Source organism: Erythranthe guttata, chromosome 4 (assembly GCF_056151865.1).
Source record: "Erythranthe guttata isolate IM_541 chromosome 4, IM_541, whole genome shotgun sequence".
Lineage (NCBI taxonomy): Eukaryota > Viridiplantae > Streptophyta > Magnoliopsida > Lamiales > Phrymaceae > Erythranthe > Erythranthe guttata.
Window position 1 is genome coordinate 3,140,004 of NC_142536.1, and position 13,044 is coordinate 3,153,047.

The following is a 13,044-nucleotide window of genomic DNA, read 5'->3' on the forward strand; positions in this document are numbered from 1 at the left end:
TAGTTATTACGGATCAATGGGCGTGTTTTTCGTTATTTAACCTAAGTTACGGGAGTTTTCTTAATTTACTCTATATTTTTTTTTTCTAAAAAACGGATTATTTTATTATTTGAAAATCCAAAATTAAACGGCTACCACACATATTCCTAATTTCTATTTTAATTTTAATTTCATTTGCCACTGCTCTCACTCACTCTCTCTCTCTCTCTCTAAGTTTCTCTCTCTATCTGAATATGTTCATGGCGGCCAGGACTCCACTCTCTCCCACCACTGATATTCCCCTTTCAATTAAAGCTTTCACTAAGCGCCGTCAGGCAACCAATTTTTTCACTTCTCCGTCGCCGAATTCGCCGTCTCTCCGTTACGGCTTCAAGAGAAAAGCACCGCCACCGTCATCTGCATCAAGATCAAATGTCGTCGTCAGCGAACAAGTTATTGAATCTCTTACTACCTCTGACTCAACCCGAGTTTCTCAATCTACCCCTTCGACGCCCTCTTCTTCGTCCAAGCTCGTTCTCGTTGTTGGTGGCACCGGCGGCGTCGGTAATTCCCCCATTTCGCATTCATCAGTACAAATATATATATGTGTGTGTGCTTATCTGCGTGTTTATTTTTGTATTCTCATAACATGGAGCTTATAATAGGAATCTCCATGCAAAATTACCTGTTACGAAGCTAAATTTAGTTATCGAAAACATTGGAATTTTGACCTAGGATTTTTTAATTTAGGGGAAATAGAGAAGAGTGCTATCAGATTTGAGGTCTGAGATGATTAATTTAGGGCAGAAATTTGTTCTTCAGTGACTAAACTAACAAGTAAAATATTGACGGTTCTACCCCTGGAAGTAGTCTCATATGAATAACTTTCATGCAATATTTGTTTTATGGTGCCAAAATTAACAATAAAAAAATACTAAAATAATGTGAACGGATAAAAAAGACGAAGCATGTAGGTTTTATTCTGTGTTTGAGGCTTAATCATCCTGAAATTAAGCTGTCACGGTGGTAAACGGATACTACTCAGTTTGAGATAAACACTAGCGACTTTCTTGTTATTTCTGTTAATTTGTGTGTATTTGGTATTCAGGGCAATTGGTTGTAGCATCACTGCTTACTCGGAACATCAAATCACGGCTTTTACTCCGAAATACGGAGAAGGCCGCCACTCTTTTTGGCAAACAAGATGAGGAAAAGTTACAGGTTTTTTTATTTAAATGTGAATCAATTGTGTCTGTTATAGTGCTTATTGTTTAGCTTTCCAGCCAAAAAAATAATTCGTCTTTTTTTTTTTTTTTATAAATTCAGGATGTCGTAATTTCTTAAAGCATCTTTCTGAACTTGCTAGGTGCGGCAAGGCGACACACGGAATCCAGAGGATTTGGATCCTTCTATATTTGAGGTTTGTGAATAATTTCATCTACTTTCAGCTCTCGATTTATTGTTTTCCCAAAAAGTCACTAATATTAGATTTTTTATTTTATTTTACAGGGTGTGACACATGTTATATGTTGCACTGGAACGACAGCCTTTCCGTCTAGGAGATGGGATGGAGATAATACGCCTGAAAGAGTAGGTCAGAAATTCTCACTTCTCAAATAATAGTTCAGAGCGTTCGTCTTTGAAAAGAATTGAACTCCAAACACTTGTTTTTGTTTCTTAATAGACTGGGAAGGGGTGAAAAACCTTGTATCGGCATTGCCTTCGTCTTTGAAAAGAATTGTTCTTGTTTCTTCTGTTGGAGTCACCAAGTCCAACGAACTTCCATGGAGGTATCTTTCTGTGTCTCGATATTTATGAAATCGGCAAAAGCTTTTCCGTTGCTCTTTTCTCTAACTTTTTTTTTTAATTTTTTTTATATATAGCGTAATGAACCTTTTTGGTGTTCTGAAGTATAAGAAAATGGGGGAAGACTTTGTTCGTAATTCAGGCCTGCCATATACAATAATCAGGTTTGAAACTTCCCATTTTAAGAAACTTATGTTTTTTAAAAGTTATATATATAATTATTGAATTGCATTTCTTATGGCAGGCCAGGCAGGTTAACTGACGGACCCTACACATCGTACGATCTTAATACTCTACTCCAGGCTACTGCTGGGGAACGCCGAGCTGTGGTTGTAGGTCAAGGTATTGAGCCTTCTCATTTTTCGATTTCATTTATAAAATAAATAAATTATATTTGATGCAATATATTCTCATTTAAAAAAAAAATCTTTGTTCGTATACTTGTGTTGGTTAACAGGGGATAAACTTGTGGGAGAGGTTAGCAGGCTTGTAGTAGCAGAAGCTTGCATACAGGTGCTCGACTTCGATTTCACCCAATCCCAAATCTACGAAATCAACTCTGTCAAGGTATATTTTCTAAACGTAATCTATGCATATCTACTTTTTTTCACGTTAGAAGCTTCATTGTAAAATATAACCTCCATTTTATACACGAGTCGACAAGTACATGTTAAACAAATGCAAACAAAATTGAAACTCTTTAAAATCCAGAATATATATATTGCATGAACTATATAGATATGTTGCTGGTAATTTCTTGAATCTTTCGTTTTCACTGCGATTTTGCCAGTGCTCGAGTCAGCATATGCAACAGGGGGCCATGGCCCCCAATGGCTTCTAAAAAATTCCGTATTTAATTATACAGAAATTTTGTTAATTTTGTGAAAAAATAATGCAGGGGGAAGGACCGGGAAGCGATCCTGAAAAGTGGGAGGAATTATTCAAGGCTGCTCAGAAATCACTACCGACGTTGTAATCTCATTAGATAGACGTGTATATATATACACACACTGAAACAAGTTTCAAACTGCGAAGGTTAGTTTGAAATGGTTGTTCGTGTTACACGAAAGTGATGTACATAACTTAATACAGATACTGCAACTTGGATCAGTGGAGTCGAAGTTCGTATGCCAAAATTATGATAAAAATTAATCAGGTTGTAAGAATATTTACGTAATCTTTACAGTTGTTCGACAAATAGATTAAATGCAATTTCCTTTTTACCATGATCCAAAAAAAAATTCTCTTAAATTACGAAACTAGAATCAGGGTTCGTATGCGAAAGTTATGATGAAAATAAATTAGTTGTAATGTATGGACATACTTCAAAATATATAGGGTTAAATACAAAAACACCCTTGTACTATGGATTTTGTATCATTTACCCCCTGTACTACACATGAATACAAAAAAACCCCTGCCATTATATTTTTTTCCAAAATTTGACGAAAATACCCCTGCTAAACCTATAAATATACGGGTTTGTTTGAGTCATTTTCCACTATATTTTTTTAACATTTTCGGTCAATTTTACTTGGGAAATTTTTATTTTTTATTTTTTCCTTCAAAACATTTAATTACTTCGATTTTTTTTTTTAAATTTTCTGAATAAAAACCTTTTATTTTTGTCATTTTGAATTTCTTCATTTTTTTCTTAAATGTCTTCCGGTAGTTCAAATTCTCAACAATAATAGGATTGTAAAGATGTTTGTAATCTTAGGATGTTTGAACTACCGGAAGACATTTAAGAATGTTTTTTTGAAGAAACTCAAAATGACAAAAATAAAAGGTTTTATTTAGAAAATAAAAAAAATGTAAGCATTAGATGTTTTGGAGAAAAAAGTATAAATACCAAAATTTTCAACGTAAAATTGACTGAAAATGGTAAAATATATAGTGGAAAATGGCTCAAACTATATATATCTATATGCTTGAGTAGGGGTATTTTCGTCATATTTTGGAAAAAATGCAATGTGAGGGGGGTTTTTGTATTTATGTGTAGTACAGGGGATAAATGATACAAATTAAAGTCCATAGTACATGGGTGTTTTTGTATTTAGCCCAAATACATATGTAATTATTAATTATAAATATAAAAAAACATTTTTTCCTTTTTCTTTTTTGTAAATAAATAAATTTCAGTGGGTGAGGTTTATAACTAATCTTTATGGGGATGCAAGCAAGTTGTAACTTGCAAGTTACAACAAATTCCATATCCTGTTAAAAAAACAACTTTCATACTATGTAATAATATAATAATATGGGCAAATTACGGATACTCCGAGGTAATTAATGTCAAATGACAAAAATAAAAATTATCTTGTTTGGGTAATTATACCTACCCTCCTCAACTATGTATTCTTTTACGGAAAATCCCCTTATTCACTAGGTAACTTTAACACCATACATGTAAGACAATACGTACTTGAATGGTGATTGCGTAATTACCCAAACATAAAGAGTTTTTTTTTTCAATAATTTGACATTAGCTCGGGGTGTCCGTAATTTGCTCTAATAATATAGATCTTGTCGATTATATATAATGTATATATACATAATTATATGAATACATACTAGTTTCTGAAAAGTATAAAAATAAAAGAAGGGGTGGGGCATCAAATCAATAGCAAGTTGCAAATCCACCCCCCTCCCCCCTTCTTTGGGTAATAGTTGATGCATGCATTATGGGCAACTTATTCAACTAACATTTTTAAATGCATTTTAATATGGCGACGGATATATGCAAGCCCATTTTTTTACTAGTTCAAACCTATATAGAGAAGTTTATTAGTTCAAGCTCGTAAATTAATTTAATTTTATTACATGAAGACCAAACATGACGAATATACCCTTATCAATAAATAATGCCCAAATACAAACAAACTCTATTTTTCATTTGTTCAAGACAAAAAAAAAAAAAAAAGTAAAAGAAAAAAACAAAAAAATTGAGAAAAAAAATAGAAAAAACTCACAATTGCCGCCACCAAACCGCCGAGACACCGATCAGCGAGACTTCCACCGCGCCGACGACGACCAGCGACCCACCGCACCACCTCCACCGCACCATTACCACCATCCCGCCACCACCAACAAGTTTTTTACTAAACTTTTGTTCGTCAATTCAAACACATTAATCGAGCATCGATTCTTGATAAATATGCGTGGATGGACATTAATCTATGCTTACTTCTTGTTGGGTTGCATGCTTTAGCCGATTTTGGAAAAAAAATTGAGATTGAAATTGATTTTTTTGTGTGTTTTCGTTGGTTTCCCAAATTGGTTTATCCAGATCGATTTTGTACACGAAAATCGGTGTTACAATGCCGATTTTTGTTAACCAAATCGGCGACATAACGCCGACTTTACAAGTCAAAATCGGCGTTGTAACGTCGATTTTTTTTTTTTTTTTTTATGATTTATGTTTTTTATTTGGTTTTGAATTTCATTAAGGGTAAATTAGTATTTTTATGTTGGAGGTCTTGAACTAATAAAAAAATGTGCTTGCATATATCCTCCGCCTTTTAATATAGTTTGACTAATTAATCAATATATGTCTCTTTTAAGAATTTATTTTCTTCGATATTATCTATCATTTCACAATTTCAATGATGCATTAATTACATATTTTTTAATTATATTCTTATTAATTCTCCAACATTTTTTTCTACATTAATTAGTAAATAAGGATATTTTGATGTATTTATATTTATTTCTTCTAAAATCAACACATATTGATTGAAATTCTTAAGACTCGTGCGAATGTGAGAACAACACATGCATATATATTTAGGAGTTGATGGAGGATAACTTTAGACGAAGCTCGAAATATTTGACAATGTACGTAAGCCGCCGGCATGATCTCCATTAATCATCATCAACCATATTATATATTGTTCTTCCCCTTTAATTAAAAAAAAAAAAAAGAGTAGGCCAATTATGACTAGATCATGTCAAACTTCTGACTTTCATGCATGTTCTAATTACTTAATAAATTAATTAATAATTAATTAATAACCAACCAAATAAAATAATAGGCTACTTGATTTTTTGAGCTCCCTATATATATATATATATATATATATATATATATATATATATATATATATATATATATATATATATATATATATATATATATATATATACTACTCGATCGTATTCGGCATCGGAACAACACGCAGCTCGTTTTTTCGGAAAATTTAGACACAAGTAAGATTATATATATAATGGCAATTATGAAAATGAATATAGTAATTGGTGGTTTTGCGAGGGCAAGTGCAACGCCAACAATAGAGAGGAAACTACTAGAAAGTCAAGCAAATCATATTAGGCTGATGCCGGAAAGAGTACGGAAATCGAAATCGAGAGTTCTGATAGTCGGCGGCGCTGGAGTTGCTGGCCGGAACACCGCCGCTGCACTCTCCAAATTCTGTCCCGATCTTCATATTGTCATCGCCGGCCGTAATAGGTGATTTTCATTTTTCTTTTTTTCTTCTTCTTTTTTTTTTTAATTATTTTTGCAATGCCTCTGCAAATGTAGCTTGTGTTGGGTTTACTTTCGATTTTTGAGTAATATATACATTTCTGGGAATATATGTATATATTATTGAAATGATGATATATATATAAACTGGAAAATTACGTAATGTATCTATTTGACTTCAATAGTGATTAATGACATTATTTTACTGCTAAACCAATTATTAAGATTTTTTAATCAAAATAATATAATAAAAAAAAATACGTGGGGAAATAAAATAAATTTGCTTATCCGTGTGAAGTGTATATATAATATTATATGATCAAAATATTGAGGCTATTTATTTAATTTCCACATGAAATGTTAATCTTATCTTATATATAAAAGAAATAAACTCTGGGCAATTTTAATGGTATTTTTGTAATTATTTTTATTATTTTTATTTTTTTTACTACTTTTCAACAATTATCAATCTCCTATTTTTCATTAATATATCTCAAATCTTATTATATAAAGATAGAAATTCGATTTGTTAAATCTAAACAGGTAAGATTTAAAATAATTAATGTTATATAAAATATGAGTAATACTATATTATTAAATTTTATTATGTTAATGTACTATATTTTCTTATTATGTATTAAATTGATTTTTTTTTTCATTTTTGAATTGGAATAAAATAAATATATATAAATTCCTCTTCATTTAAAAATGGCCATTTTCTCTTACATTTAAAAAAATCTGTGTGCAGGGAAAAAGGTGGTCGAGTTGTAGCAACGTTGGGTGATAACTCGGAGTTTGCTCAAGTCGACATTGAAGATGTCAATTCTTTACACGCAGCGATGACTGGTTTTTATTTTCCCCACTTTTTCTTACCTCAACAATTTTGGAATGCACATCAACTGTTTGTATTAATGTCCCAATGAACCCAAAATTTGATTGTATTCATAAATATGATCTCTGTTTGCTGATTACCTTCTTTCAAATTGCAGATGTGGACGTTGTAGTTCACGCAGCTGGCCCGTTTGAATACGCAGACTGTAATGTTTTAGAAGCCGCAATCCGGACCAAGGTAAGAACTACGAACATGATTCTTGTCTTGTTTTTTTCTTTTGCTTCCGAAGATTATGTTTATCATGGTGTTTCTCTGCATCTAAAACAGACAGCATATATCGACGTCTGTGACCACGAAGGATATTCAAGGCGTGCAAAGTCATACAAGAACAAGGCAATGGCTGCGGGTGTTCCCGCCATTACAAACGGCGGATTCAATCCAGGAGTCAGCAATTGTAATGTTTATAACATTCTTGTTCGATTTTAATTGTCTTTTTAGTACGCGTACAGAACAAAATGAATGTGAAATAAATATTCAGTTTCGACTTTTTCTAATTCTATGTTTTGATCCATTGTGTGACAGTGATGGCAGCAATGCTTGTCGATGATGCAAAGAGTGAAAGCAGAGGCCAACCTGAGAAGCTGAGGTAATCATCCAAAATATTAGTGCGATTATTCGTATTTGTTGCTTGTCTTTAAGTAAGACGTTTTTCTTAATCTTGATTCAGTTCTTCTTAGAGATTTAATTATCTTATCATAGCTATTTCGTCGATCAGATATTTTCCTTGATTCTTCTCTACTTGCTTTTTCTTACTTACTAATGCCGTCTGCCCAGATTCAACTATTTCACCGCTGGCAGTGGCGGCACTGGTCCAGGAGTTCTGGGCACAACCTTATATCTTATGGCAGACGAGGCGGTTACATACCATAAAGGTTGATTTTTCCTCCCTACACGGCTACAAATGATTATGATCTTAAGGTTTACTGAATTAGAAAAAAAGAAGGGGCATTTGCAACTTATACTGACTTCTTTATTATTAGTTTAATCTGCATTTTTCTCCATTGTCCGTTTTGTTTTTCACCGTAACATTGAATTATTTCAGGAGCAAAAGTGACGTCGAGGCCTTACACCGATATGCTCAACACCGACTTTGGAGAAGGGATTGGCAAGAAGGAGGTTTTTCTTTTGTACGTCATCTCCTCACTCTAAAAGCACTGAATTACGGCAAATATTTTCAGCCGAATATATTTTTACGTAAATTGCACGTACCTCTCTGAATTGAACCCATTTTACGAATAAGCTAAACATGAATATGCCTCTCGAAGTCTCTTTTAAAATGGTAAAGACAATCTTAATTCGAGCATGAAAACACTTGTTTCAGTCCAAGGAATCTTTTAAATACATCTACTGTTTTTGCTTCCGCAATAAATACATATAAAGATTTATTTGATCCATCTTCTTTGGCTTCGTATCCTCTCCTTTTGATATCATTGTTTCCCTCTTTTTTTTTTTTTTAAATCTTTTTTCTTTATTTATTTATTTATACATAGGAATGTGCCAGAGGTGGCAAGTGCTCACGAGGTTTTTGGAGTACCGAATATCAGTGCTCGATTTGGAACTGCCCCATTCTTCTGGAATTGGACTCTTTCAGCTATGATCAAAATCCTGCCTACTGTATGCTAACAGCACTATATAATTGCTCTCTACATTTCACAATCTTTTATTCGAAAAAGAATAATCAAACATTAAAAAAGAAAATGTTTGTGCATGCATTCTGACAAATTACCTCGGATTTGTCCCAAATTTGAAGGAAATTCTTAAGAACAAAAACATAGTTCAGATGTTGGTGCAACTATCTTATCCAATGATTCGCGCGGTGGATGTAATATCTGGGCAGAACGCCTCAATAAAGGTACGTAAAAATTTGATAACTTTAATTTGCATATCCTTTTAATAAGCACTTCCATACGACGACAAGGGAGATATATATCCTTCTTCTTGATAACATTACCGGTCTATTCAACAGGTTGATTTGCAATGCTCTGATGGATATAATTCATCGGCAATTTTCAGCCACAAAAGGCTGTCGGAGTAAGTTTTCGAGTAGTACATCTTTCACTTTGATTTCGGAAAATACGAAAATATCTAGAAACAACATAATTATAATTTGGTCTATTGTCTTAAAACTTAAGAGCTGCTGGAACTGCAACCGCTGCGTTTGTTATTGCGGTTCTTGAGGGAAGCACAAAGCCAGGAGTTTGGTACCCCGAAGAGGTATATATATATATATATATATATATATATATATATATATATATATATAGATATAATTTGCATTTACACACCCCATATATATTATTATTATTATTATTGTCGATATATTAATTAGTTTTCGAGTATATCGTATTTGCAGCCTGAAGGAATAGCGGTTGAGGCCAGAGAAACGCTCCTTAGGCGCGCTTCATATGGAGCAACCGAGTTTCTAATAAGCAAGTATGCACTTGCTACTGCTTTATATATATATATATATATATATATATATATATATATATATATATATATATATATATATATTATATTTTGTGCATGATTTGATAAACTGATTCTATAAGGTTTTTTCCAATACAGATCATTTTGCAGAAGAAAAGAGATTTAAGGCAACTACTAATACGTGGGATATGTTGATGAAAAGAGCCTAACAACCACTGGTCTTTATTTTATTTATTTAATTATTATTATTATTATTTCGGTTACTCGTGGTTCGAGCTTCGTCTGAGTAATCATCGGAGAAGAAGGTCTTCTCTTGTAATTTGTTCGTCATGTAAATCCAAATGCACATTCAATCTGTATATATATATACTCGAGCTGGATTTTCGGGCGCTTTATTATGTGATCAACGATTTTTTTTTTTCGGTTTAAAACTCACTACCAATTAAAATTTGTTTGTTAAACAGTACAATTTATTACACAATTGTTTTTTTTTCTTTTGCAATTCAATATAACACATTAAATGAAATAAACTCTTTATATGAAAATATCTTTTGGAACATCAACTAGTTGGAGGATTTAATCTTTCTTTCTTTTTTTTTGAGTTTGTAAAAGTCTTTGATCCAACAAAAATATTCAAAGAAACATCATAGCTACCTACTCACATTATAGAACTTAATTTTTTTATTTTATTGTTTACAACTGTATACGTGGGATGAATATTTCCTAAAAGTCAATGAAATGTTTCAGTCATCCATCATAATCCGTTGACTTTACTATTATGTTTACAGTAAATGAAGGATCGGGATTCTGGTCTTCTAATGCTATACTCGATGAAATATGTTAAAAAATCTTTAACAATTTGTTTACATACATTACACACACTCATATATACGTGTGTTTAACGAGTACTTGTATTGTATCTATATAAATTTATAATTCAAAATCACTCAGTGTATTATACCAGATGTAGCAAATAGTCTATCAATGCTAAAATATCAAAAGCAATTTTGGACCATATTGATTTTTTGTACACAATTAAAAATTGTATAATAAAATGGCTTTATGTTATTTTCATAAAAAAAAAATATCTGAAGATATTTAAAAAAGTGAATAAGAGTAACTATCTTGCAACACAATAACTTTGCTTTATACTCGTGGTCGATACCATATCTCAATATTTTGGGACGACGTCATCAAAATTAGTAGAGTAGCAATTAAATTTATTTTAAATTCTCTTTATAATAAGAAGTAATAATTTGTCAACTTGACCAAAATGACCAAATAAACAAAAATATAAGATTTAACAATATTTGACCAAAAAGAAATAACAAAAAGCTAAACATTACTTTCTGTTGGAGTGGATTGGTCTCCAAATTTGAACTCATCCTTTCAAAATTCAATAAAACAAAAAAAAAAAATAAAAAAAAACACAAAAAAGAAAAAAGAAAATGTCAGAACATCTTCTAGATAAGATTTCCCACATGAGTTATCAAATCCCACTTGCATTCTAACACTCAAAAACCTTTTGATACCGACAGAATACAAAAATTTATTTATTTATTTATTTATTTTAATTTTTGATTTGTAATTTAATTTAAGTCAATAATGCCGCCCTCTCCAAAAAAACGTGTGCCCTTCTCCTTGAGCCGCGTCAGCCGTCGCTTTCTCTCTCCCCCACTTACTTTCTCTCTCTACAAATCGTCAGTCGCCCCCCCTTTTCTTAAACCGCCAATCCTATCCACTTCTCCCCCTTTATATATAAACTTTCCTCCTCTGCTGCTATTTCACTATCCCCACTCTCACAATTCACACACTTTTTTTCTCCGAGAGAAAAAAATCCCCAATTCCACTTTTACCAGATCAGAAGAACTTGAATGACGGCGACGGAGTCCTTCCGCGGAGGAGAAATCGCCGGAGACGATTCGTTCGATCGTTTGCCGGACGAGGTGGTGCTCTCGATTTTCGAGAAATTGCAGGACGCTAGGTCACTGTGCTTGTCCATGGCTGCCTGCAAGCGTTTCCGATCAATCGCGCCTCAGGTCGGAGAAATCTTCCTGCCGGTACCTCATCAGAAGAAATCGGCGATTAAGGAATCCGATCAACAAACACCCAGGGGTTTCTTCAGGAATCTCGTGATTAAAGCTTTGATGAAACCCTACAATTTCATCTCTCAAATTGTCAGATTCAAGTCGAAGAGCGACGACAACAACGACCTAGATTTCTACTCCTACTACGTGCCCAACGAAATCCTGAAATCCTTCGAAGAAATCCGCGCTCTCCATCTCCGGCTGCCCTGCCATGGAAATCAGAAACACGGTTCGAAGAGGAACGGCAGAAACCCGGCGACTTTCCTGAAATGGAAGGCTGAATTCGGGCGAGAGCTCCACAGCTGCGTGATTCTCGGCGCCAAATCCTGGACCGAGAAGCCCCCCCTAAAGGAGGAGAATTCGATCGCGTCCGATCAGGAGGAGTCGCGGTTCATGTCGGACGACGATCTGAAGATAAGGATCGTGTGGACGATTTCATGTTTGATAGCCGCCTCCGCCAGGCATTATCTGATACAGGAAACGGTGAAGACTCAGAAAAGCATCGCAAACGTGGTGGTCTCCGACGAAACCGACCAGGGCCGGCTCTGTATGAACAGAGAGCAGATCGAAGAGACGAGGGAATTGAAGGCGAATCGGAGTGGTGAGGTGTCGGAGTACCGGAGCAGAGTGCCGGCGTTGAGGATGAAGATGTGGTATCTGGAGAGGCTGGAGCTCTCCGGCAAGGTGATGGAGGGTGCGACGCTGGTCGTCATAAGGCCGGCCACATCCGGCGGTGTGGAGGCGGAGAAGGTGAAGAAGGGGATGATGAGCGACGGCGATATGGTGGCCGGAGCGTTTGGTGGTGAGGAACGGGAGGGGAAGGTGCTGGATGAAGCCGTGAGGAAATTGATGGTGGCCAAAAAATGTTACACGTTGGAAATGAATTCATTTTGAGTTGTGATAGAAAATTAAAAATTACAAAAAAAATAATCATTTTTTTTCTTTTTTGTATTTTTCTTAGGGATTAGAAGTTGCCAGAATTGACCAGTTTGGGGTCCAATTTCCTATTCTTTGAAGTTGGTGTAGTAGTACATAAATATCTCTTTTCTTTTAGTGTAGTTTACAAAATTTAAAACACTTGACATTGTGGTCGGCACGTTTGTAAATTTACAGATTTATTTTGGTTGTTTGTTAATACATCAAAGTTCTAAGAATATTTTTTGTAGTTTACCCAATTTGTTTTGAGAAATTTCTGAAAATTACCACCAAACATGCTATGAAAGTTGTTAACAAAACAAATCAAAGTTGAAGGCGTATTTTCGTTCGATAATCAGCGTAAAGTTCGGTCCGAACATGATCTCGATTAGTAGAAAAAAATCTAAATATGTTTAAAAGTCGAGCTACTCCAGCTCAAATTCTCGATTAAA

General features: G+C 33.9%; 3 protein-coding genes across 3 annotated transcripts; all 3 read left to right on the forward strand.

Annotated features, from left to right (window-relative positions):
• Positions 1–114: 114 nt before the first annotated feature.
• Positions 115–2,933, forward strand: LOC105976716 (NAD(P)-binding Rossmann-fold superfamily protein). Its single transcript, XM_013002010.2, has 9 exons — positions 115–543; positions 1,088–1,200; positions 1,346–1,399; positions 1,489–1,573; positions 1,664–1,769; positions 1,863–1,949; positions 2,030–2,127; positions 2,243–2,352; positions 2,684–2,933. The coding sequence occupies exons 1-9, from the start codon at positions 234–236 to the stop codon at positions 2,759–2,761; spliced, it is 1,041 nt and encodes a 346-aa protein (XP_012857464.2). The 5' UTR covers positions 115–233; the 3' UTR covers positions 2,762–2,933.
• A 4,419-nt stretch (positions 2,934–7,352) lies between these two features.
• On the forward strand, positions 7,353–9,807 carry LOC105956226 (uncharacterized). Its single transcript, XM_088817419.1, has 10 exons — positions 7,353–7,554; positions 7,683–7,746; positions 7,935–8,032; positions 8,203–8,287; positions 8,651–8,774; positions 8,911–9,012; positions 9,127–9,191; positions 9,293–9,374; positions 9,514–9,593; positions 9,729–9,807. Exons 1-10 carry the CDS (start codon positions 7,353–7,355, stop codon positions 9,754–9,756), a joined length of 930 nt encoding a protein of 309 aa, XP_088673545.1. The 3' UTR covers positions 9,757–9,807.
• A 1,511-nt stretch (positions 9,808–11,318) lies between these two features.
• Positions 11,319–12,831, forward strand: LOC105976619 (F-box protein At5g46170). Its single transcript, XM_013001906.2, has one exon. The coding sequence runs from the start codon at positions 11,465–11,467 to the stop codon at positions 12,569–12,571; it is 1,107 nt and encodes a 368-aa protein (XP_012857360.2). The 5' UTR covers positions 11,319–11,464; the 3' UTR covers positions 12,572–12,831.
• Positions 12,832–13,044: the final 213 nt, after the last annotated feature.